Source organism: Aplidium turbinatum, chromosome 15 (assembly GCF_918807975.1).
Source record: "Aplidium turbinatum chromosome 15, kaAplTurb1.1, whole genome shotgun sequence".
Taxonomy (NCBI): domain Eukaryota; kingdom Metazoa; phylum Chordata; class Ascidiacea; order Aplousobranchia; family Polyclinidae; genus Aplidium; species Aplidium turbinatum.
In genome coordinates this window covers 8,234,721-8,257,958 of record NC_137486.1, presented here as the reverse complement: position 1 = coordinate 8,257,958, position 23,238 = coordinate 8,234,721, and the positions used below count along the sequence as shown (strand labels likewise).

The following is a 23,238-nucleotide window of genomic DNA, read 5'->3' as shown; positions in this document are numbered from 1 at the left end:
TGTGTAACCGTGACGTATCGAGCAAGGCACGACTAAGTAAAGACATAGGCCTATACTCATAGTTTTTTTTTCTTGACATAACACAATACATATGATTACGTGAATTTAAGAAGGGCCCAATTCCAACCAAGGTGTTGTGATAAATGCGTTTTAATTGTTTTGATCATTTGCTTTTGTAGTGGAATTTCGATAGTGATTATTATGCTTATTTGGATACTGGTAAAAAGTAGCCTGTTATGCCTGAAAATTTCACTCGGTGAAGATTCTGTGGAAAAACTATAAAAAAGTTGAAAGCTCAATAGCTGGAGTTGGGCATTTCTTAAAATCAATGAAAATATGTATTTTTCATGCGTAAGCTTGACAAATTTGGGCGTTTTTTCAGGTATAATTTAAAAAACACTGAAGAGAATCGTAAAACCACAAAAAGTGAAATTTAAAAAAGTGGAGTTTGCCGTTTTTGAATTCACGTGACTGTTCATATATTTTTAATGATTGCAATCCCATAAAATGTTCGCTATTCTTCAGACCAATTTTTTGTGTATTCTCAGGTTGCAATTTTGATTAGGTTTGCGATAAAACTTCAACTGAATGATAGCTTGGCTGACTTTAAATTTGTTGTAAACAGAATTTTGTACCTTTGGCTCTACACCATTTTCAAGTAAATCTTCTTCAGAATGAGCTTTAGGCGATTTCTTTGCTGTATCCATAAAAGCATGCCGTTTTCGAAACTCACATGCGTGTAAGTATATCTTTATTTTGTTTTTGTAGTGACTAGGCATATGCCTGATGGGTAAAAATTTAAATTAAGTGGATTGGATGGCAAAAAGCCAATCCTTATGTCATCTTTCAGTAATCGATAGAATCAAACAGAATCAAAAATTAGTAATCTACTGTATTTACTGATTTAATGTTTTTTTATAAATTTTTCTAAAATTAATAAGAGTTTTTGTGATAGGCCTTCTATAGTTTCGGGAGAGAGTTTGCATTTTTTTTTCTTTCTTCATTTGCAGTTAATATTTCGTTGTAATCACAGTCATGACAAAACTGTGAGTTCTGATAGACTGTCGACCAACGTTTGCATTTCTGAATTAAGCATTGATCTATAATATGTTTCAAAAAAATTAAGCTGAACATACAGTGCGTTGTCTTATAAAAAAAATTAAACTATTTTACACAAAAGTTGTTTGGTTAAAAAGCCGAACTTTTGTTCGACGCATTTTGAAATTTTAGAGGAGGCATCATCGCGTAGCGACGCACAGTGGAAAACACATAAATAATGCACAAAAAAATGCTTAATTGTCGTAATTTATCAATTATGCTGCAACTTCGCAAACTTTCACGGACCCTCTGAAAACGCTTTGTGGACCCCGGTTGAGAACCGCTGTTTTAAGCGGATGTGGCTATCGGTTCATCATCATCATCATCATCGGCCATGTCTGAATAAGGCGTCGACTACCGTGAATCTCCACAACGATCCATTGTGCATAGTTTTTATTAGGTTTTCAAAATTTTGGTTTGTCCAGGCCATCGGTTGCGCATGTTAATTAGACAATAGCCTTGAACTTATTTTTAAAAGCTAGTTTTAAAGTAATCTTTGAAAATGAAAAATGATATTTCAAATGACATGAATACATCACCTGTGTGAGTAGGCTTTGGGCACCATTGGTATGGACTAACCAGTACAGCGTAACTTCAGAGTCACGTACCGGAAAATAATAGGCCTGTACTAGCAGTATTACGTCAGAACTTTGTGGTAATCTATACTTTTAGCATTATTTTCAGATGTTTTGTGTCTTCTGTAGCGCACAATTTTCAAAAATACACTTTACATTTCAATTATTGTTACCAAAGCGACAAAACAAATCTAGTTCAATTTTAAAATTACTTTGCTTCTCATTTTTGACTCATTTTGGATAATGTTCAATTTTAGGCTAATTCTAAAACATAAACGTATTTCATTAGTATAATCTGCAACAATAATAAAGAATGAAATACTATTAAGATGATCATAAAATTTAGTGAAAGTGTTAAAAAAGTAGGTAATATTGTGTGAAAGAATAAAAAAGATCAAATATTATACATATGGTAACTATAAGACTTTAGGTCAATAAATCAGATAATAAGATGATAATAAACATGTAAAAATCAAATCTATTAAAATTGTAATTAAAGAGAACTTTTAACTATAAAACTAATTTCTACGTATTATAGCTCCTATCATTTGTCTGACTTACATGACTTCTAACGATGACATAGCCTACACTATTTTTCATCGTGATAGTAAGGAATAAAAATAAACTGAACCCCTAATTTAAACAGAATTAAATTCTAAGAATGTTGAGATGCATTGACATTGGCATAGCAACGATATGTTAAGTTAACCTATCGTTGCTTGTGTGGCGAAAGCTCTGTATTTAAATAAACTGATTCTTCTGATTTGGTGTGATATTGTTTACTTTATTTAAAATGTTTTGTCACACCCAGCATCCCAGTGGATCATCAGTTAAATTACAGGAAAATTTGATAAAAAGTTTAGAAACGAAGTTTTATTTTGGTATTTCATTAAGTTGCTTATAACTATAAATTATCACTTATTAGCATTTTTATAGTGCAAGTTAGAAATGGATTTTAATATTGATGCGTAATATTTCCCGTCAAACAATTAACCATAACCTATAAAAAAAAAAAAAATTTAACCTACCTGGTTGACATTTTGGTCTTTTGCTGCCATTCCACATTGCAAATTTGTCATTTGTGTTTATTGCGTTTGTATAATTTTGTTTTATCGCCAACAAAACTAATAAACTGAAATGAAGTTTATGCCCCAATGAGTTAGCCTAAACTCTAAAGTCATTGAGGATACGAGGTGCAGTAGACCTATGTTTGTTGACAACCTAACCAATCGTTTTTTAGCCAGTCCGCCACGGAAGGTGTCCAGATGCGCGGCAGGAAAATGGAGAAACATACATTATTTTATTTGAAATTATTGCAATATTAACAGCTTAAAAATTATTTGTCTTTCGGCTTTAAAGATTATGCCAATTGTGTAGTAACAATATGAAAGCAATTCAAGAGAAATACCGGTAGCATAAAGCCAAAAAATTTTACGCTTGTTCCGCTCGCTCAATGCGCGATTACCAGGGCCTCAGAGAAGTTTTCACTAAGGGTACGAAGAGTCATTCCAGGCCCCCCTCTCACTCCGGGCCCCTTCGTCGGCAAAGCGCGTGATGTTTGCTTAGGCGTATTTCACACCATACAACATTTTACTGCAGAATTAGACATCTGTGCGAAATAATGGTATCAGGCTGCAATAACACTATTATTTAATTTTAATAGGCTATGCACAATTATATTGAGTGAGAGAGAGAGAGAAACTAAATATGTCACCTACCTCATATGATATAGGCCTACCCTGCTCTGCTGCCAGATAAGATAAGACTGAACATCACAAAATACAAGTTTATAAGAACAGAGAATGGGATTGGCCTATTCTAAATTAAATTGGTACAACAAGTCAAGCTCTCTACCAAGGCTCAAACATAACATCTAGTTAAAACATAATCAAATTAATCATCTGACCAATAACCTTTCTTCAATAACTTTTGCATTCACCACATGCTTAGCAGAGGTGCATGAAGTCACTTTTTTTACTTCGGCTCCGCTCCTGCTCTGACAGTATTGACTCCGGTTCCTGCTACAACTCTTAAATTCATTTTGAAGTGAAATAAGCGTGAAACTATCTTTTTCAAACAGTTTTTAAAAAACACAAAAAAGCCCGAAAACACCCGGGCATTTAAAAAAAAATCTGGTGGTTTAGGCAATCTCAACCCTGCTTTTGCTACACTATGCCCCCCGGACATGAGAATAACCAACTTTTATGATTTAATTTAAGGTGCTTTTAACAAAACATTTTTGCACGTAAAGCATTAGATCACCACTTTGGGCACCTAATTGACGCGCAATGCACTTAGTTACCTTTCCGGGCCCTCTTTCTACATTACGCTTCCCCCCCTCCCCATGACTAAAGAATAACAACTTTTATGCTTGAATTTAGTCGTTTAGGATGGTTTTAACCAAACATTTTTGCGCGTAAACTATAAAATCACAATTCCGGGCCCCCTAACAATCACAGGCTTGGACCCTCAAGGGTACGCCGTACCCTCCGTATCCCCCTCTCATAGGCCCTGGCGATTACATATTTAAAAGTCTGCAGGTGGCATCGAGATAAAAAAAAAAACGTTAAGAAATACTGCCCTAACTACTTGTAGGCTATGTTGTATATGCTGTGGCTCGTCCATGTTTTGTTTAGTTATTGGCAATGCTAAAAAGATCCAGAAAGTTCTTTTTTATCAGGTAGGTTTGAGAGTTAAAAATGCCACTGGACTAAAAATGCAATATTAGAAAATCGACTGAGGGTCTTTTCAGATTTTTTTTCTTTGCGTTGCAACTAGTTCTAGTCTACTTGTGTTAACCAAATGAGAATAACCATTTTATACAACATGACATAAGGCATCAGTTTGAACCAATTTTGCACCTTTTAAAAGCATTTATGTTTGGTGTTATAGCCTAGCTTACAGTACATTGACACTAACTTTTGGCAGCCTTTAGTCAAATCAGTTCTTGACAATTTCGACTTTTATTCTGTGAAACATATTTTACTTAAAATGTACGTTTTTGATTGTTGCAAATAGCTTATTGAATGTTGTTTGACTTTCGTCTTGTGCCGTCTTCCGGTCCAGTGCCCTCCTATAGCAAAGTTTGTTTTGGGTAATACCAGAGATGGTTATACATCTGAACGGTGATTCAAACTGGAGGTTTTGACGTGGAATTTGACATAGTCCACTGCGTAGGCCGATGTCAAATTTGACGTTGCAATTTTGAAGCCATGTTTGAAGGCAAGCGAACTTATCAGCTCAAGAAGCTTTGAGCTAGCTCATAAAATAAGTTAATGGCGCTTCATGAATGAAGTGTTTCAGCACAAAGCGAAAAAATGCAGTGCCGAAAGTAGTTAGAAAGTCTTGACCAATTTCATTGAAAAGATAAATGATGTGACGAACAAATTCGCTATAAACATTTATGATGTACAGTACACAATGAACTTTAGATTCACAGTGTTTACAGTTAAGAATATTAAAGTTTTATCGTTTTTGCCCCCACCTAATACAAAGAAGAATTCAAAGTTTGGATTTTCCGATACGGCGAATTGTGCTTTGTCTCACGTTATCATTGTTATTTAGTGACGCAGCTAGGAAGAAAGTTTCAGAGAGGAAAAGGCAACTGTTGGAGAGGCAAACAATTTAATATCTGAAATAAAAAGTTTGTCTGCATTCGGTAGCTATATTTTTAAACAAACATTTATGAAACGTCGTTCAACAAGTAATGCAATGTCATTAAAACATTGTAATAGCATTAAACCCAGTTTTGTTTCTCGGCAGCCGATTTGTAGCAAGAATTGACAGCGATAGACACGTGTTTCGCCCATGAGGCTGGGCTCATCAGTATCGCACCGACCGTATTCTAGCCACAAAGTATTCGACCGCCGGTTTACCAGTCAGTTTAACTCTTGTTTTTGTGGAAAGAAAAGCCACCAAAACCAGCAGGCGCCAAGGGAGGACATTTCTTCACAAAACCAGTTTTGTGAAGAAAATGTCCTTTTCTTCACAAACCCAGTTTTGTTGGGTGCAAGAAAAGAAGAAAAATGTTGAGAGGATGATTGCTTCTTTAAAGCCTCCCTTGGCTACCTCCCTGTTGCTGTTGTGACTACCCAACTGCTCTCTCGTATTCAGACTTACGCTAGGTGGATGAAGATTTGATTTCAGATTTAAATGAGCAGAGACAAAAAAGTCAATTGTCGTTTCCACCTTATAAATGTCTTTCTAAAGACACCGCCGCATGTTCTTGAGCAGTATCGAAACTGACGCCCTTTCGAGCGTCAGTGGTGCCATGGCTCTCACTGACCGGCCGTGCAGTCGATCAACCTGAGAATTTTCTAAAGCAACATACTCTTCGTTTTTTAGAGTAATGTGTTTTTAAATGGATAAGTTCAATTTCCGCTTCCATTTCAATATGTACAAGTGAGTTTGGCTCCCTCATCGGCCTGCAAATGCGGCGCAGAGGAACAAACTGCTGATCATGTCATTCTTGAATGTCCCGTTTACAAGACACCAAGTGGAATGCATGGTATAGCAGCACTATACGAAGCGACACTCACCTGGCTTGCCATCACCTGCCCTGAAATCTAAACAATCCTGTCTCACACAAAAGAAAACGACAGATGATGTCATTTTTAAGAATTAAACGGCTGGATACGGTTGACGCTGTGCACTCTTCCATAATAACATAACAACACGTTGCCCAACAATTCAATGTTTTCCCTATTGTTCGTCAATGATTTGTAGCAGTCCTCTCGTCATTAGCCTATATTGGGAGAAACTATGCCAGAGCTAAACATGAACACTTTTACGAATAGACGTTGAATATTATTAAGTTAAAACTAGCCTTTTACGCTAATATTTTGGAGTCATATTTTGACAAGGTCACATTTTGACAAGTTTCGGAGACTAACTGTGTTTGCGGTTATATTATGAAACAGCTGCAGTGCGAGAATTATTGTATTTATTTTACATTATCTAGCAAATTTGTATTTAGTTTTTTCATTCGATTACGCAAATGATTATTCCACCGTGCATGTAGTTTAGTTTTAGCTTTTAGTTTTATGAGCAGATATCGCTGTTAGTTAACTCTCGTAGGAAGTCAAGTGTTGTGTGGTAGAGAAGTTCAACTGAGTCAATAGCTTATTCTGCAGCTGAGCGCATGATACTACAACAGAATGTATTTCAAGGTGATAATCTGCAGTTATGCCGACGTTTCGTCAATCAAACACGGCTGACTTCTTCATAGGGATAATATCATGTAATGGCACACACAGCCATGTTAGTAAAACAACTAGCCTAAACATGCAAAATGAAATAGCCTACTTGATATACTGTGTGGTAGTTTAACTTATTTTACACCAGAAGCACGTAATCTATCATATTTTTAAATCATACGCGTGATGAACAGTCCTATTGGGTTTTTACTTTTTAACTCATCGATGTTTTTGTTGCACTATAAAATGAAACTTAATAATTAGCCGAGAGAGTGTTGTTGAAAGTGAAGCCAAAGATGGAGAATGTCAAGGTTTACAACTACACGTTAAAGTAATACTACTTTATTTACAGTACATTCATTCAATCAGTCAACTTTTATAGTCCGTTAATAACAATTGGAAAAATTACATTCATAGAATTCAAGTCAGTCATTCCTTCACGGCTAAGTAGAAATGCTGGCTGATTTGCCACACAACTAGACTTTTCTAATTTAGCCAGCTATTTCTGACAATCTGACTGGGACTTTTCTTATTTGTCACTGCCAGAAAATGTAACAAGCTGTGTCGTCGTTTAGAAAGACTAAAAGATGCGGAACTATAATTTTTAGAACCTTTTGGTTAGGCTTGTAGCAACAATCAGTAAAATTAAATTTGCATATAAGACAAATCAGGTAACAGGTTGCATCTCGGTGTTCATAACTGTAACTTTACACCTTCTCTCTTGATCAATACAATTCTGGGAATTTTTTCTTTCTATTGTCAATATTCTCATAACTCAACTTCCGTTATTATCCTAACCTTTCAGGTCAAGTAGTACAATTTATGCTTAAAAGAATTTTATTTATTTATATCAACTATTTTGTGCCACTGCTTGAGTCGACTAATCACTGTTTGGAGCTACCACATTGTTTGATAAAAGTTTTTGCATTTTATCAACCACGCTTGAATTTATTTCAGGTTGATTGCTGGAGTCGTGTTGGGGTTTTTGATTGGTTATTCGTGTCCACCTTATCTGCTTTCCAAAGCTTTCAGTCGTACCTGCGCAAGGCATGTCAGACCACTTCCACCGATCAAACCAAAATACGCATTGAGACCGACTGAACAGCTTTCCAGCAAAAATATGATTTTGATCAGTAAGTGTTGGTTCCGTAGCCTACGGTATGTAGCCTACGGTATGTATCCTACTCTACAGCGGATAGAAAAGATTAAAGGAACAGTAGACATTTTGCTCCAATGTTAGTGATGTCTTAAATGTTTTTATTCAGATTTTGTTACGAGATTCTGCATCCTTTAAAAATAAGTCTATCAACTTGGTTGAAGTGGATTGGTTGGAAAGGGGGTTGAAATCAAGAATTTGTACTACATTACTGTAGTAGAGCTGTGCAAAAGACAAAAAAAAAACAATTTCATATAGTCTTGAACGCAGCGAGTGTTTCAACTGTTTTAGTAGAACTCATGTGCGTAGTACGCGGTGTAACTACTTAACATTTATCTTGTACGGATTTGATTTACATGAGTGGGCACTCCTCCATGCTTCTTTCAAGTATCTCTTTTAGAATCTAGCCAAGACACAGACAAGTTCAGTGGGTGCCAAAACGGTAGGCTACGTTTCTGCACAGAGCATCAGGCAGACACTTTTTCCACACGACTGTATGTAGGCCTACTGTAGGTCTCTTTTAAAAAAAGATTCAGCAAATAATGAGTGAAACAAGAAGTTTTGAAGAAGAATATTAATGCAAAAAATACGATTGTGGGTTTGAAATTAAGAAAAGTTCTGTTTGTATGCATATATCCCAAAAAAAATCTTTCTCCGCTGTATTTTAGGTATCCTTGTTGCGGAAAATAACATGGGACCACAAATTGAAGCGATAATCAACACTTGGACAAAGCCATCAAACGTTAAAGTATTAATTTTTGCCGAGAATAATGGGAAATTTAATGACGACCAAATTTATTCTGCTGAATCAACCTCCATGGCTGGTATCAATGTTGTCGAGTTGCCAGAACTCGCAGAAAGTAACTTTCCTCTGCATAAGAAAACGTATCTTGTTATGAAGTATGTTCGAGACAAGTACTTGAACACGTGAGTATCAAATTTGTTCAGTGAGAAATCTATGTAGGGTACGTTATGAACGTATCCGATGTTTGACTTTCTAAACAGATTAATTGCAAAATGTTACTAAATTTAACGTACTTATTACGTTTAGATTGTAACAAGTTTTTCTTTAAGCATTTTATAAATTCAAAAATTTACCAAACAAAGCTTTCGCAATTTTAAATTTTTTCAGAATTAAAGATATGTTTATTTGTGATTGATAGCAGTAAATAGCTTTCTTGACTTCCTGACAACGGTTTACTACCTTCATTCTATTGTTAGATATGTGCATACATTCAACATTCTATAGTGACATGTTATAATATCGTAAATTTTCTTTAACAACAAGTTGTCAACATAGCCTACTGTAAAAAAACAGACATTCCTCCGGTCATGCTTCATTGCTTCAATCGCTTACAAGAATCTTTCATCAATCACGTCGAGAGAGCTTTGAATTGTATTTAAAGCAGGAAAGACTTATTTTTAAACATGCTTGGCAAGTGTATAAATGAAAATATCGGTATCTAGCCATGACCAATTGACCATATACATCTACTGATGAATTTATTTAACGTAGGTTATGTATGTGAAGAGAGGGGCGTTCTTCCCGGCTATCAGCACAAGGCTGAGCACTCGCTAGTACAGCGAGCAGCTGCGATTCGCTAACCATAACGGTGTAGCTTCCACGCAAGCCATTCAGACTTTCCAATCAACGAAACGTAGGCTATGTATAGTGTGTTAACTTAAATATGCTTTGTTTTAAGAAGCATTTTAAAATTTCTGAAGCTAAATTTTATGACACACTTATTGATTGAAATTGAACTTCTTTCGTGCATTTTTTAGCTTCGGCTGGTTCATCTTTTTAAAAGACAATATTTACGTGGATATCGACAAACTGAAATGCGTACTAAGCAGAATCAATGCCTCAAAGTTGGTCTACTTGGAAAGCACTAGGTCAAAGAATGAAGATGTTAAAAAAGATGGAAGCCAATGTGTGGTAAAATAATTTTCTTGCTAATGATGTTGAATAGCTTGACGAAGTAAATCAATTTTGGAGTCTCTATCTTGCACTGAGCCACAGTTGGCTATGCTGTTTCTGTTTATCGTTTGATAATTTTGCTTTCACTTGAGCGAGATGAGAAGATGACTGAGTAGGCTATACATCAACGTTTAGTTTCCAACCAAGACTTTATCTCAGCTAGAACTAGCCACATCCCAGTCAGATACATTGACTTTGTGACAGGAATTTTGATAAAAAGTGTTGTTGAAACTGATAATTAACGTTCTACACGTATAGCTAATGTTCTGTAATTCTAAACTCCGAACCTGATCTTTGATTGAGATCCTGTGGATAATGTAGAGAGGCTTTATTGAACTCACAAGATTGGCGACTGACCAGAACGCTAAAATTTATGCTTTAAAAACTAACTACCGTATCATTGGCTACTGCTGTGATAAATTGGCTTGTTTTACTGAATATAAAGAAATCACCGCAATTAAAGATGGCTGGGATTGTTTGGACTAACTTTAGTTTAAAAGGATCCTAGAATTAATTCCCCTTTTTAACTGACCTTCATTATTTTAAATGCCTAACGCTTCATTTTCACGCTACACGACATCTGGGCGATACCTACTAGGGCGAAACCAAGTTTCGGTACACGACAACCGTCATTTTCACGTTGTTGAAATTCCAAATCGTTTTAAAAAGCATTTTTACATTAGCAGGTCTGGCTGCTTGAAAGCGTAGCTTGCAAACTAACATGCACTTGCACATCATTGCCACGTATACATTGGAAGTAATAATGCAATTGTCTTGTTAGATTTACAACTATTTTGGATGCAGAAAAATTTTAAATTTAACCACAACTTAGTAGAGGAATTTTTAGTGCAAAAACTGTTGAAGGTCCATTGTCAACTTTATGTGGAAGAAATCAATTTGTTTTATTTTAGAGTGGTGATGGAGTTGTACTGTCTCAACAACTGCTTGAAGAGACATTGATTGATGCAGAGAGTACAATGTCTATAAACAAGGATTTTGAATCTAGTCCTTGCGCAAAGGCTGCATCAGGGAGCATGTGGACCTTCGATTTTTCTAAATTCTTTCTCAACCGCCCTATAGAACCGGATACCAAGCGTTTAACTACAAAAAGTCAGGTTACATTTGGTAATATGATTTATGAATTTTAAACAAGTTCCATGAAATCTTTATTGCAGTTTACACTTTGGTTTCAATTAGTCTTGTTTTTGTTTGTACTTTTGTTTTCTTTGTTTGGGCATTTGAGATTGAGAACTATCCTTTTACCACGTCATGCTTCTAAAAACAATCTATATCATGCATATCGGTGGAGGACTATAGAAGATGTCAAAGTAGCAAACAGCTGTTTCAGAAAATTGGTACTTACTGTACTTTACTACATTACAGTGCTACTCAAACTGTGGTACGCGCACGCGGTAGCGTAGACAGGGGGGGGGTCCAGAAGGTACTTTTAGATTCTGGCCTGGGATGATGTTAAGGGCCTGAAACCTTTCCAAAAGGCCCGGAAACTTGAAGTAGCCATCGTTATTTATAGGGTATAGTGCGTTTTTCTTAAAAGTGTTATGATTTAGGCCCAACAATTGGTACCGGGCCCAAAAATCTTCTCAACGGCCGTGCGGGTACCGGTGCCGGTGCGCAAGCACTTGACTGCCGGTACGCTAATAGTTTAAAATAATTTATTGAGTATTGGTTTGTTTTAATCTGGATGTGTTTTTCACCATGCTCAGGTTGTTTTTTCTCGGCATAATTTCCGTACTTCCTTATGCAGTTAAAGCTTAGCCCTACAGCCTATCGTAACAGGAATGGTAAACCACTGACCCGTTAGTTACGAAGTGCTTATCACAAATTTTCAGCGACCAGCTTGTTTTTAAAAAATGACGTTAAAATATTTTGCAAAAGAAAAAATACTTTAACGAATATTTGAAATAAGATCACCCTATTTTCATCTAATATAGCTTGCAAAATTGTCATATAGCAGTCTGACGCAACTAACGCCTTTAGTGGTACATTATTCTATCAAGTAACTTGGTGCTTACAACGCGATGAAGCTATTGTGCTCTTGGTCGTTAGAAGATCATTTTACAGTGACTACATATAGTACTTCTGTATGTACAGTACATACGATACACTCTCATATAAGTGTCTAATCTTTACAGTCTATCCCATGAAGCAGCGCTGACGATTATAAAACCTGGAAAACCATACAACGTTAGCGAAATGTTAATGAAAAACTGTGTATTTGTTCATTGTAGGCCTGTAAAGTGTAAAACCAAGATTGAACTTGTTAACGTCAGATTTTTTTGTTTTATTTTTTAAATGTGCGACTGGTACGCCGAATCACAATCATACCTCTTCAATACGCAAAATTAAAAATTTTGAGTAGCACTGCTATAATGGTAACCAACCAACTAATATTTAGCTTTCTGTTAGCCTCGCTAAGAGAAGCGCTCTATACAGAAACAACAAAGTTATATTATATCACTGCATGACTTACGACGTACAAATCTTCCCATCCTGTGCCCATTTTTGCTCAAAACAATTTATTGCAATATAAATTTTGAAAATTCCTTATTATAGTCAAAATTAAGAATAATCGAAAAAATGTTGTGATTTGACTAGTTAACTATTATTTGCAAGGTCTGGCTTTTAATGCCAAGAAAAACTTTTATTGATTAAAGAATAAAATTTAAACCATGATCAAAAGAACTTGAACAAACATTCAATTTTTTAGTCTGCATTGCAGATCAACAGCTCTGAATATGAAAATCGTTTATCTTTCAGAACGTTTGATGAGTGTTAATGAGTTCAATAACCACATTTGGACCTTTATTTTTTATCAGGCTGACGGGCTATTCCAATAATTTGGAAATTTGCTTTCAAGTTTTATTTCATTACAGTATTGTTAAATTGATGCCATTGCAGATGAAGCAATCACTTTTCAAGCCAGCGCTACTGCGGAACAACAATACAATTTCCATATCACGCAACTCAAACAAAAGATTAAGAAGCTAATATTTGATGTAACTCAAATTGAGAAAGAAATCCGACAGAGTACCGCGACCGAGGAAAGCCATTTGGATTTGGTGAGCCACGTGGTCAAGCACTGCAATGTTTTAACTCTGAAACAAATTTTTACTTGATGTTTTTCTTTTCCCTATTAATTCTTAACTTAGTGCAGTGGTTCTTAACCTTTTTGATTTGGCACACCCCTTTAGCTGCGTTCCAAGCGGTCGCGGACCCCTAAAAAATTTCTAAATTTTTGATATATCGAGTCTCCTCATGGAAACAAAGGTTTCATAAGCTTTAAACCAACACACTTAGAAGAATTTGCTGAAATTGTGACTCACTTATGACGTTTGGTAAAGTTATGTTATTATTGGTAATGAGAGATTTTTTGTTATCTGTTCTTTATTTTAGTAACGGCTTATTGCAGTCCTGCTATCCTCACCTCACAGACAAACCAAAAATAACAACATGAGTGGTTTAATGGTATTGTCCGATTGAAATCATAAAGTATGCGATCATGACTTCTAATTACTGGCTGATTTGATGAGGGTTTGTTTGTCGTAACCAGGCTTACGCTCGGTGATTAAGGATTTAGATTAAGTGGACGGGAAGGCAAGGAAACCAATCTTGGTGACCACCTTCAGGAATGCCTTTAAGTGTCTTGCCAAAGACACAGTCGCATGCTCTTGAGCGGTGTCGAACCGACACTCTTTCGAACATCGTTCCAGGGCTCTCACCACTCGGCAATGTAGCCGACTTGGTGAGGGTAATATATCCCACTACCAAATAAGATATATTACCCTCACCAATATACTATTGGTGAGTGTAGTATATCTTATTTGGTAGTAGGACCTTGGACTACCGTCTGCACTTAACCGTCATACAAATTTACATTACAACGGTACCACGAAAAACCGTTCTGACAGCAGCTCATTCTAACGAATACTTATGAAATAGTGGTTTCGTGTTTTAATGCAAAAACAAACTTGTTCGGACTCCTTGCTACGACAAATATTTACACAGGGCATGTAATTAATTTAACTATTAAATGAAACTTTATCATCTCATTGAGTACCTATATCAACCGGATCAGTTTACAAAGGAAGAATGTAGCCTCATCACGTAAATAGCAGTTTAGCCAATGTTTGCCTTTAGGGAAGTCATTAAAATAGAAGGATTAAAAAAAACGATTATAAACTTGAATGTAGGTTTATGAACTATCTCTTAGTTTACACTGTCTGATATAAATTTGATCTTCATGCATGTTGCATGCATCTTTATGCAAGAAAAAGTAAATACATGTTGTGGCTTTTATACATACATTTATTTTACTTCTATTTGACGTGCGTCAATGTTGCGTCAATTTTTACGTGGCATGTTGAAAACACTTGCTCCATCCAACTAGCAAAGTTTGTCCTTTTCACTGTGTTTAATCATCATCTATATACAGTACAAAGACGGATTTTGTTATACTGGCTGGTATTTGGTATTACGTTGTGCAGACTAAAAAAAACTTAGGAACAAAAGCTAGGTATCGTTTTTACATTTCCTTGTGAGATTGCCCATTATCAACAGAAAAACATCAAAAAATACAAAACATGTTATTCCATTTACTTCAGTTGTTTGCGTTTTCCATCGGGTTAAAGTCGTTCTATTGATTGGTAAACATTTATCAGTATTGATTAATGATTATACCACTGTAAAGACAATTTTCAAGCTAAAAAAATCCAAGCAATGGTTGAAAAACGCTACCATTAGATCAAGCTCCTTCACACTTTTGACTTTTCAATAATGCCTGAGTAGCCTAATCAACGAAGGCACTTGTCTTGTGCACTCATAGCGAGCGATTTCATCAGAATATTTATTGCCAAACAAGAGTAGTGTTGTTTTTGCTTCACTAATGGGTACTTTTTGAATGAACTAGCTTTCGGAAAGTAACTAAAACACACGGCAGCTTAAGAAATCGAATAATGGAATAAAAATACCTTTTCTTAACAAGATGAATTACTTTAAAGTAAAAAGCTTTATTTATATGACTTATTGAAACACTCAGTGAATGAACACCACCCCCATCGGATTTCTGTTGGCTTTGTAATCAATTTTTATTCTTTCTTTTTTTTCTTGTATATTAGTAACAGTGAAAACTAAAAGTAACTATTCAACCTACACCGTTTTGCCTTTTGCTAAAACTGCAAAAAAGTTCAAAATGCGCAATAAGTAGTTCCGTCTGTTTCTCGGCAGTCGAGTGAAGCAAGAATTGACAGCGATAGACAAGTGTTTCGCCCATGAGGCTGGGCTTATCAGTATCGCACCACTGATTCATGCCACATAGTTCTCAACCACTGCTTTTGTCAGTCAATTGAATCTTTCTTACCTTTGTGGAAAAAAAAACAACTAAACTAGCTGTTGCCAAGGTTATGCACAGTTGAGAAGAAGCGATTTTCCTGGCGTTAGCACTACCTGACTACTCACGACAGAACAGCAAGCATTGTGTTTCGCTAACCATACCGGTGTAGCCTCCACACGAGCCATCAAGACTTTTTCCAAGTATGTGTTACACTCGACTGCCGAGAAACACATGTCTATTGTATAGTGGGTAGTCGGGTAGTGCTGATGCCAGGAACATCGCTCCTTCTCAACAAGGAGTTTCGTCCATGCTTTTTAACTACTCGGAAGCAATCTTTTCCTTTTGTACACGTTTTAAACAACCCACTAGGAAAGTATAGCTGGATATCGAATTTGAAAAACATTAAACGATGCTCACCAAGAAATATAATCTGATTGGTATGTTTGGTTATACTTGGCTGTTGAGTGTTGATGCCTTCTGTAAGTTGCCAGTTGACGATCCATGACTTAAGTGATTCTACAAACTACTGTATATGTTTGTGTGTGTAGTAGTCTAGAATCTTTAGACTGCGCAGTAGGCCTACTATTGAAAACAGCTTCTTTTTTCAGGGAACAAATTCACGTTCGGAATTTCAATGGAAAACTATTCTTCATCCTAGTTTGTTCAAACCCGACGAAGGATGGAAAATCAAAACAAAAATTCATCTTACTATGAGCGAAGCGTTCAAAGAAACCTTAAAGAAATATGTCCGACAAGGAAAACTTGTAGATGAATTTCATCTAAAGCAATTTAGAAGCGTTGCTTTGATGTCCAGTTATTACGTTTTAAATCCTATCTTTTCAGTAGACGCTATTTCCAAAATTATCTCCACACATGACCCTGTCAATTTGAACTTAGACCTGAAAAAGCAAAAGACAAAAACGCCAATTACTGAAGAAAAATACATTCATCAAAGACAGTCTTTTCCGACTAGTCTACAGTTTTTCCGTGAGGTCACGGACATCAACTTGAATTTTATCAAAAGTGGCAGTTTGGAGAAAGACAATATGCAGAATCGGGTTACAGTCAATTTTTTGGTTGCTCTCAGCGGAAGACCTAACAATTTCGTGCGTTTTTTAAACAACTTTGAATTGATGTTTTTAGCTCGAAACGAAAAAGTGAATCTGATTGTTGTGTTCTTCCCCCAAGCAAGTAATTTAACTGAATCGGGTAACGACGCTAGCTTCATCACGCAGCAGATGGAATGGGTGGCTAAACGTTTCCCTGAAACCCTAATCAAGCTTGTTGTTCAAAAAACGGGAACTGAATTCTCGCGAGGCGTCGGCTTACAGGTTGCAAGTGAGCAGGTCAAAAATCCAGATGAAATTATTTTCTTTTGTGATGTAGATTTGGTTTTCGGTCCTTCTATAATAACCCATATGAGAAGAAACACTGTCAAAGGAAAGAGAGTCTACTATCCAGTCTTTTTTAGTCAGTATGATCCAAATATTGTGTACTCAAATAGGCCTAAACCAAATACACCTTTTCACTTTGAAACTGACGATGGATTTTGGAGGTATTTCAGCTATGGAATGCTATCGATATACAAAAGCGACTTTCTCAGAACAAAAGGATTTAACACTAACATCCACGGGTGGGGATTAGAAGATCAACAAATGGTAAAAAAAAATCTTTCTTTTTGTTTACTGTAGCTAGTACGGTAATGCAAGTCTGACAAAAAAGCGATTGATAAAAGCTTAATTTTTTGTGAGCTCAATATTTTTTTGGCACTTTTGTCTGTCTTTCATGAACTTGTAATCAAGATTCTTACAGTAAAAGTACTAAAAACTTATTTGATTCTTGGTATGATGAAATGGTATAACGAAACTTTTTGTGTACCGGTAAACTTAAATAATATTTATCAGTTTCATCATCAAGTGTAGGCTATTGTGCCAATGTCACTTATTTGGTCATCTTAACAAGATCATTTTCAATGTTTAGTTTGATGCTGTGGTCAAAGCAAAGTTGGACGCTTTTCAATGCAATGAGCCTGCTCAAGTCCATATTTACCATGACAAGTACTGCGATCCAAGTACAACTAAAGAACAATACAAAAACTGCTTGGGTTCCAGAGCCTCTCATTTTGGTTCCAAGTCATATCTGTACCGATTGTATCAAACTAAAGCAGAAGAAATGAAAAAAGAAGCAGAACTGAAACGAAGGAGTTCTTGATATTAACTCACCAAAAACGCTTTTATCAAATAGGCTTTATGCCGCTTTGCAGTTGTCTTACCTAAAAAGTTTTACGTTTGATGCAACGATTTGCTATGCATTTTAACTTATTCAATTTCTTTTTTGATTTATAGGCCTAAGCTACTCCTCTTTTTGTGATTATCGTTTTTATTTTATAAAGATAACTAACGATTTACGTAGCCTACACATTACTGACAAAGAAAGACAGCTTTTAGTAAAATCGCGAAGTTTTATTGCTTTTCATCTTAAAATCTTGTGCTGCGGAAAGATTTATAGAAATATATGGAATTCAGGTGCTGGAAACCCCAGGGTTAAGTAATTTTTTCGACTTTTTTAAGTTTTACAAATAACGTTTTTTTAGGAATTTTCTATAAAACTTTCCCTATGATTTAAGTAAAATGCGCAAAACTTGTTAAATTTTGAATTTGCAAGCACAATGCAAAGTGAAAAATCTACCAATGAATAACTTAGAAAAACAAGTTTATTGGTGCTTTGCTTGTATGCAGTCGTTTAACGACAAATGAGTAAAGCAAGCCTGGCTGCATGCATGTATTTTTACTGAGTTGAATTTTTAGGTGTAAACTTTGCCATTTATTTCTCATACATATCATTGTATTTGTGTCTTTCTCCTGAAAATTTTTGGCCATGAAAATGCACCTTTTCCGTTTTTATGAAGTGTCTTGAAAATAGGAAACTTCAAGGTGGAATATTTTCCTCGAACCGTATTTTTCGCTTGAGGTTATGCATTGAGCCAGTTTTATATAGCTATAAGAGCTTCACACAAGCATTACAAAGCCTGCGTTCCGTCTACCTATAGTTTGCTTATCTTGTAATTTCTTTGAAATGAAATTCAAGTTTTGAAAAAAGCGCACACAATTAATTCTGACAAATTTAACTCAACGGATAACTGAGCAACTATTTATCTCACCTCATAAGCAGCCACCAAAATTGAGACGCTTAATGCTACGAATGAAACCATTTTCTTTGGAAATCAATATCAGTGTACTGTCATGCTGATAATGTTAAACTTTTCAGCTTTTAATCAGAAATCATTCATGAGAAGTTGGTAATAGCTTTTGTCCTTGAGTTAAGTGAGACAAGAAAAACAGTAATACTGTACAGAAGAGATGTAACTTAAATCGCATTTGGCAACACGATTATTTGTCATGATTTTTTTGATATTTTTAATTTTGTCTAAAGTTGTCAGCAATTTTTTGGAAGTACTTCTATGCTTCGAGTGCTGTAGATTTTAGATTTTTATGCAATTAGTCACACAGTGAACTCGGCAAAACGTTCGAGATTTTTTTACCCAATAAACGCACTTCATTTACTTTCACTTTGCTTTCAAAAAGTCAACATTGAAAACAGGCAAATATAGCTTTCTCAAGTTTCAACAGTTTTTGACAAAGATGTTTGGACACGTTAAGGAGGTCAAACAACACTTTTGAGGTGTAGGTTTATTAAAGGGCGTGCTCGTATTATAAATTGTTAAGAGAATGCAGTGTTTTCTTACCGTTAATGCTGTAATTGTTTCTTACTCACTGGTTGGTTTTGAATCTGTATTCTTTATCCTCGGGCTGACAAAGCTTTTAGTTACTTATTCCTGATAGTTTCGCATACTTGTAGAGGCTTTTGACACATAGCCGGTTATTGAGATCGGCATGGTTAAACTTTTCAATAGTACAAATGTTTCTGATCACTGTATTTCAATGTGGAGATTTGTGATATTGCAGTAACTAAAAATCGAACTGTTTTCAGCAGTGAGCTACTTTGCAGTAATTCTTAGAAAGCTGAAGTTACTAAACATTATCTACAATAATTGGTTGCCGGGTGACTTCAAAATGAGTGAAAGTATCCACCTAAGTTTGAGCTCGACATTCACGCCTTAAAAGTTTACACTGTGGAGATTGTTTGCACTTCGTGACTACCAAACCATTTTTAATGAGTTACCGTTTTCAATAAAAACTTCAGAAGCCTTCGTACTAATAAGCCTATCACCAAACTTTTTTACCTATTCTATTGCCAACCGTAAATCTTTAAAATAATTTGATGACGTTAAATGAAGAGATTTTATTAGGAAGCAGTTTGTAGCATATTTTCTTGACTGATTCTCAATTTTTGAAGTCACGAGACCAAGAAACCACTCTCCTATATTCGCCACAGTAGTAGTAGTAGTCCAGTTTTAATCCACAGCTACTAAGAAAATAAGCATTTGGTGCATTTTGACTGCAAGGTTGGAGCGAACATGCAAATTGTGAATGGTTCTTTTTTTTAATGCTGTGCTTTTGGCAGCTACACAACCGTGACAAATTTAACCATGACCACTCAGCCACAACACCAATCTTTCTTACATTGATTTAACATCTGTAAAAGTAATGTCACTGCAAAAAAACGGATTGCTAACTGGAAGGCGATTACTTCAGGTCAAAATTTTGTAAAACGACGAATCATAATGTCCAGGTGATGCTGGTCAGTTTAACTTATTTCTTTAAACGGTTAAAAACTTTAAGACTTAAAAACCTAAAACATTTCTGACAATGAATACAATAGTTGATAGGGTCAGAAAATATAATCGAATATTTACAGTGCACTACTTAAATACGCGAACACCTTATCTGAACTGGCCTTAAAAGTTTATAGTTGCAAATAACGAAATAAGCAAACAATAGCCAAAGCGTTCATGAAATTCCCCAGACTTTCTCATCAAAGAAATCCTTGCAATCCCTAGCCATAAAACATCAAAAGATGTTTGATGAGCAGTGAGCACAATCATGTACTTTTATTAGTTTTGCTTTAACATGAAGGCAAAATTTTCTGAATATGCTTACTTGGATCGAATGTGTCCAACCAGTTAGCAGCAGTTTATCGGCTGGATTAAGAAATATATTTTTTGATTCTTTATTGACGTTTATTTGTCTGAAAATGTGTTTTGTACTAAAAAAGTGAGTATCAAAGTTGTAAATCGACTGTTTTCGCAGGTGACACGTTTTTAATTTAACACAACCCTGTATTTTCGTTAACAAGAAATGTTTTTGTCAGCCCTTCTAATAGCTGAAGGTCACGGTGTTTAAGCATTCTAAAAAGTTAATATGGTTAAGAGAAAACTAATAAAGACCTACTCTTTTCATCCTCAATAAAAATAAAATGGAAATATTTTCGTGATCATGTAACTGAAAATTTCATTGTGTGCACACATCTTTTGCTTCACATAGTCGTGAAGTGGTTAAAACGATGATGACTTTTAGCCAGATTTAAGGAGTGGTTTTCTAAAACCATCATGGGCTGTCTGAAACTTTCAAAGCGCGTGGATTACTATCTAATCTGGGGAATCACCAGGAGGTTTGGCAATACTAGCAGATGGCCTCGAGAGGTTGGGTATTTGAAAAGTAGACTTTAGGTCAAAAAAGGTTGGGAACACTTGAATTAGAATATTCCAGTTTATAAGCTACATGTAATTCATGGCTGATACGAAAAAGTTGTTCATATGCTATCCCATCCTGTGACTGCTGGGTGATAGGTACGAAGTAGACAAATGTTTTTTCCCGATTGAGGTTGAAAACGACTTTTTTTTTATCATAGCCCGTGGAGTGTAGACTATCCTACGCAATGTGTTCAAGACACTTCGTGTTTACTGTTTTCTTAATTCACGTAGCCTATATGCTCATTTGCTTTCAAAGGCCCAATGGCCTCCATTTGCGTACTTCTCTGAATATGAGGTTATTCCAGCTTAGGCTACCAGAAATGATTGCTGAGCAAACAGATCTTATACACAAATAAACAAATGAGCAATCACGTGATATGTCACGTGTTTGGTTCCTGGGAAGTGTTTGCTGTTTGCAGTATAATTTATTTAAAGTAAACGTCTTTGTTTACCGCAACTCCAATAAATTTTAAAATTTGATCAACTCTCCAAGGTCCAAAACTTTTCTTTAAGTATTTATCAAGTTTACCTTTGTTTAATATTTTATTTCCGACCATCAAAGGCATAATCCATAAGCTTCTTGCCATAAATAACAGGTTTCTAGAGAAGATGGAAACATCAAAGCGTGCTCGAAACCGAAATGACTTACGTAACGTTTGACTTTGGCACAATTGCTACATATTCTAATCAAAATCACACAAAAAAAATTACGAAACTTGCAATATTCTGTTTAGATGGAAGGCGACTGTAAACGATCATCGTTTCTGCATTGCGTTTTACAAACGTACAAAGCCTACTGTAGCCTACGTATGTTCGAACATTTTACTATATAGCGAGCGTAAGGTTGGTGACAGATTATATTTTAAGGAGATAAAGTAGAAGATGCAAACACAAATGTTGTGAGCAGTGAATAATGTAATTCCTGAGGTTCGGTTAGTCAATGATTTCATTGCAGTCTGTGTTCAGTGACGGTAAGGATTGCATTTGTGACTAGGGTTAAAAAAAAATGAGGCTATCAAGAGGCGAGACTTTCTTTGACGAAAAGTTCTTTAAATTAGAATACATTTTTTTGTATTATGACATTTCCCGTTCTGTTTTAATTGAGGGTTTTTCCCTTTTGTTATGCAATCTTGATCATTTAAATAACAACAACGAATCATCATGCGTGTAGTCGGAGATCCTTACAACAAGCGTTTTTAAACGACAGCCATATTTGATAAGGAAACAAAACGGAAACTGCCAAATGAATGCAAAACTGATGCTAATGTTTTGGCTGACGACTTCTGTCCAAAAATAGGCAACAACAGTCATATACGCTTTCACGCGACAGTGATTAGTTTATTGACGACATTTCTTACATTTTAAAGAAAAAATTGTGGCATTTAAATTAAGTGTAGTTTTAATTGGTTTCTTGAATTGTACATAAAAATACTTCTGGCACTATTGTGATTCTACTTTCCAATTACAACAGAAAGGAAAGATAACACTCTTGCTTGATTTGGAATTATCGACTAATTCAAAGCTAAAGAATTACTTACAAAACATGATCAGCGATAACAGTTTGGGGTTTAAAACTTAATTGATTTGTGAATACAAAAAGATAAATTGAATTAGAAATAAATTTGGCTACAAGAAGCAACCGTCATTTTATGAGGGACGCTTTTCAGTCATCAAATCATTTTTTTTGCTTTAATTGAACTTCTCAAAGTTGAAACAATGTAAAAAAGATTAATGAATGACTTGGCTAATTGTACAAGAACAAGCTGAGCTGCTGTGTCCAATTATAGACATTAAGCTACAGTATTACTTGTTTTCAAAACCGATATTACAGTCTAGATAGCATAAAAAGCCAGATAAATAACGACTGAACCTACTGTATTTCATTGTAGACCTAAGCTTATGCGTAAGCAGCAATAAATATACGTAGATGATAAATAATAATAATGAAAGTAGCAAGAGTAGATCAGTGGTAGCTGGTACTTGATCGTAAAAATCAGTTTATCACCACCTCCTCTTTAATGGAAACAAGTTAACAAACCTGTTGGTTTTATGAAATTTATCAAAATCTAACCAGAACCAGGTCAACAGTACAGAAAAAAAATTAATAAAATTTTCAATAAATTATAAAACTTAAAAAAAAAACTAAAAATTTATGTTCGTTTTCGGGTTTCCATCTTGAAGTGCTTGAGACCTAAAAAATAATTTTGTAAATGCAAAATAGTCAAAAAAATAA

The 23,238-nt window shown here is 35.4% G+C and overlaps 2 protein-coding genes across 2 annotated transcripts in view; one reads left to right on the top strand and one right to left on the bottom strand.

Moving 5' to 3' along the window:
• The first annotated feature begins 670 nt into the window (after positions 1-670).
• LOC145784444 (chondroitin sulfate synthase 3-like) lies at positions 671-18,914 on the top strand. Its single transcript, XM_082596259.1, has 8 exons — positions 671-739; positions 7,826-8,001; positions 8,693-8,951; positions 9,807-9,960; positions 10,914-11,127; positions 12,922-13,082; positions 15,961-17,010; positions 17,333-18,914. Exons 1-8 carry the CDS (start codon positions 675-677, stop codon positions 17,561-17,563), a joined length of 2,310 nt encoding a protein of 769 aa, XP_082452385.1. The 5' UTR covers positions 671-674; the 3' UTR covers positions 17,564-18,914.
• Positions 18,915-23,155: 4,241 nt separating this feature from the next.
• The window catches only part of LOC145783928 (uncharacterized), a 32,147-nt gene continuing 32,064 nt past the window's right edge, over positions 23,156-23,238 (bottom strand). The window contains exon 25 of the mRNA XM_082595690.1: positions 23,156-23,196. Coding sequence (XP_082451816.1) covers positions 23,156-23,196 — 41 coding nt within the window. The remainder of the gene's footprint in view (positions 23,197-23,238) is intronic.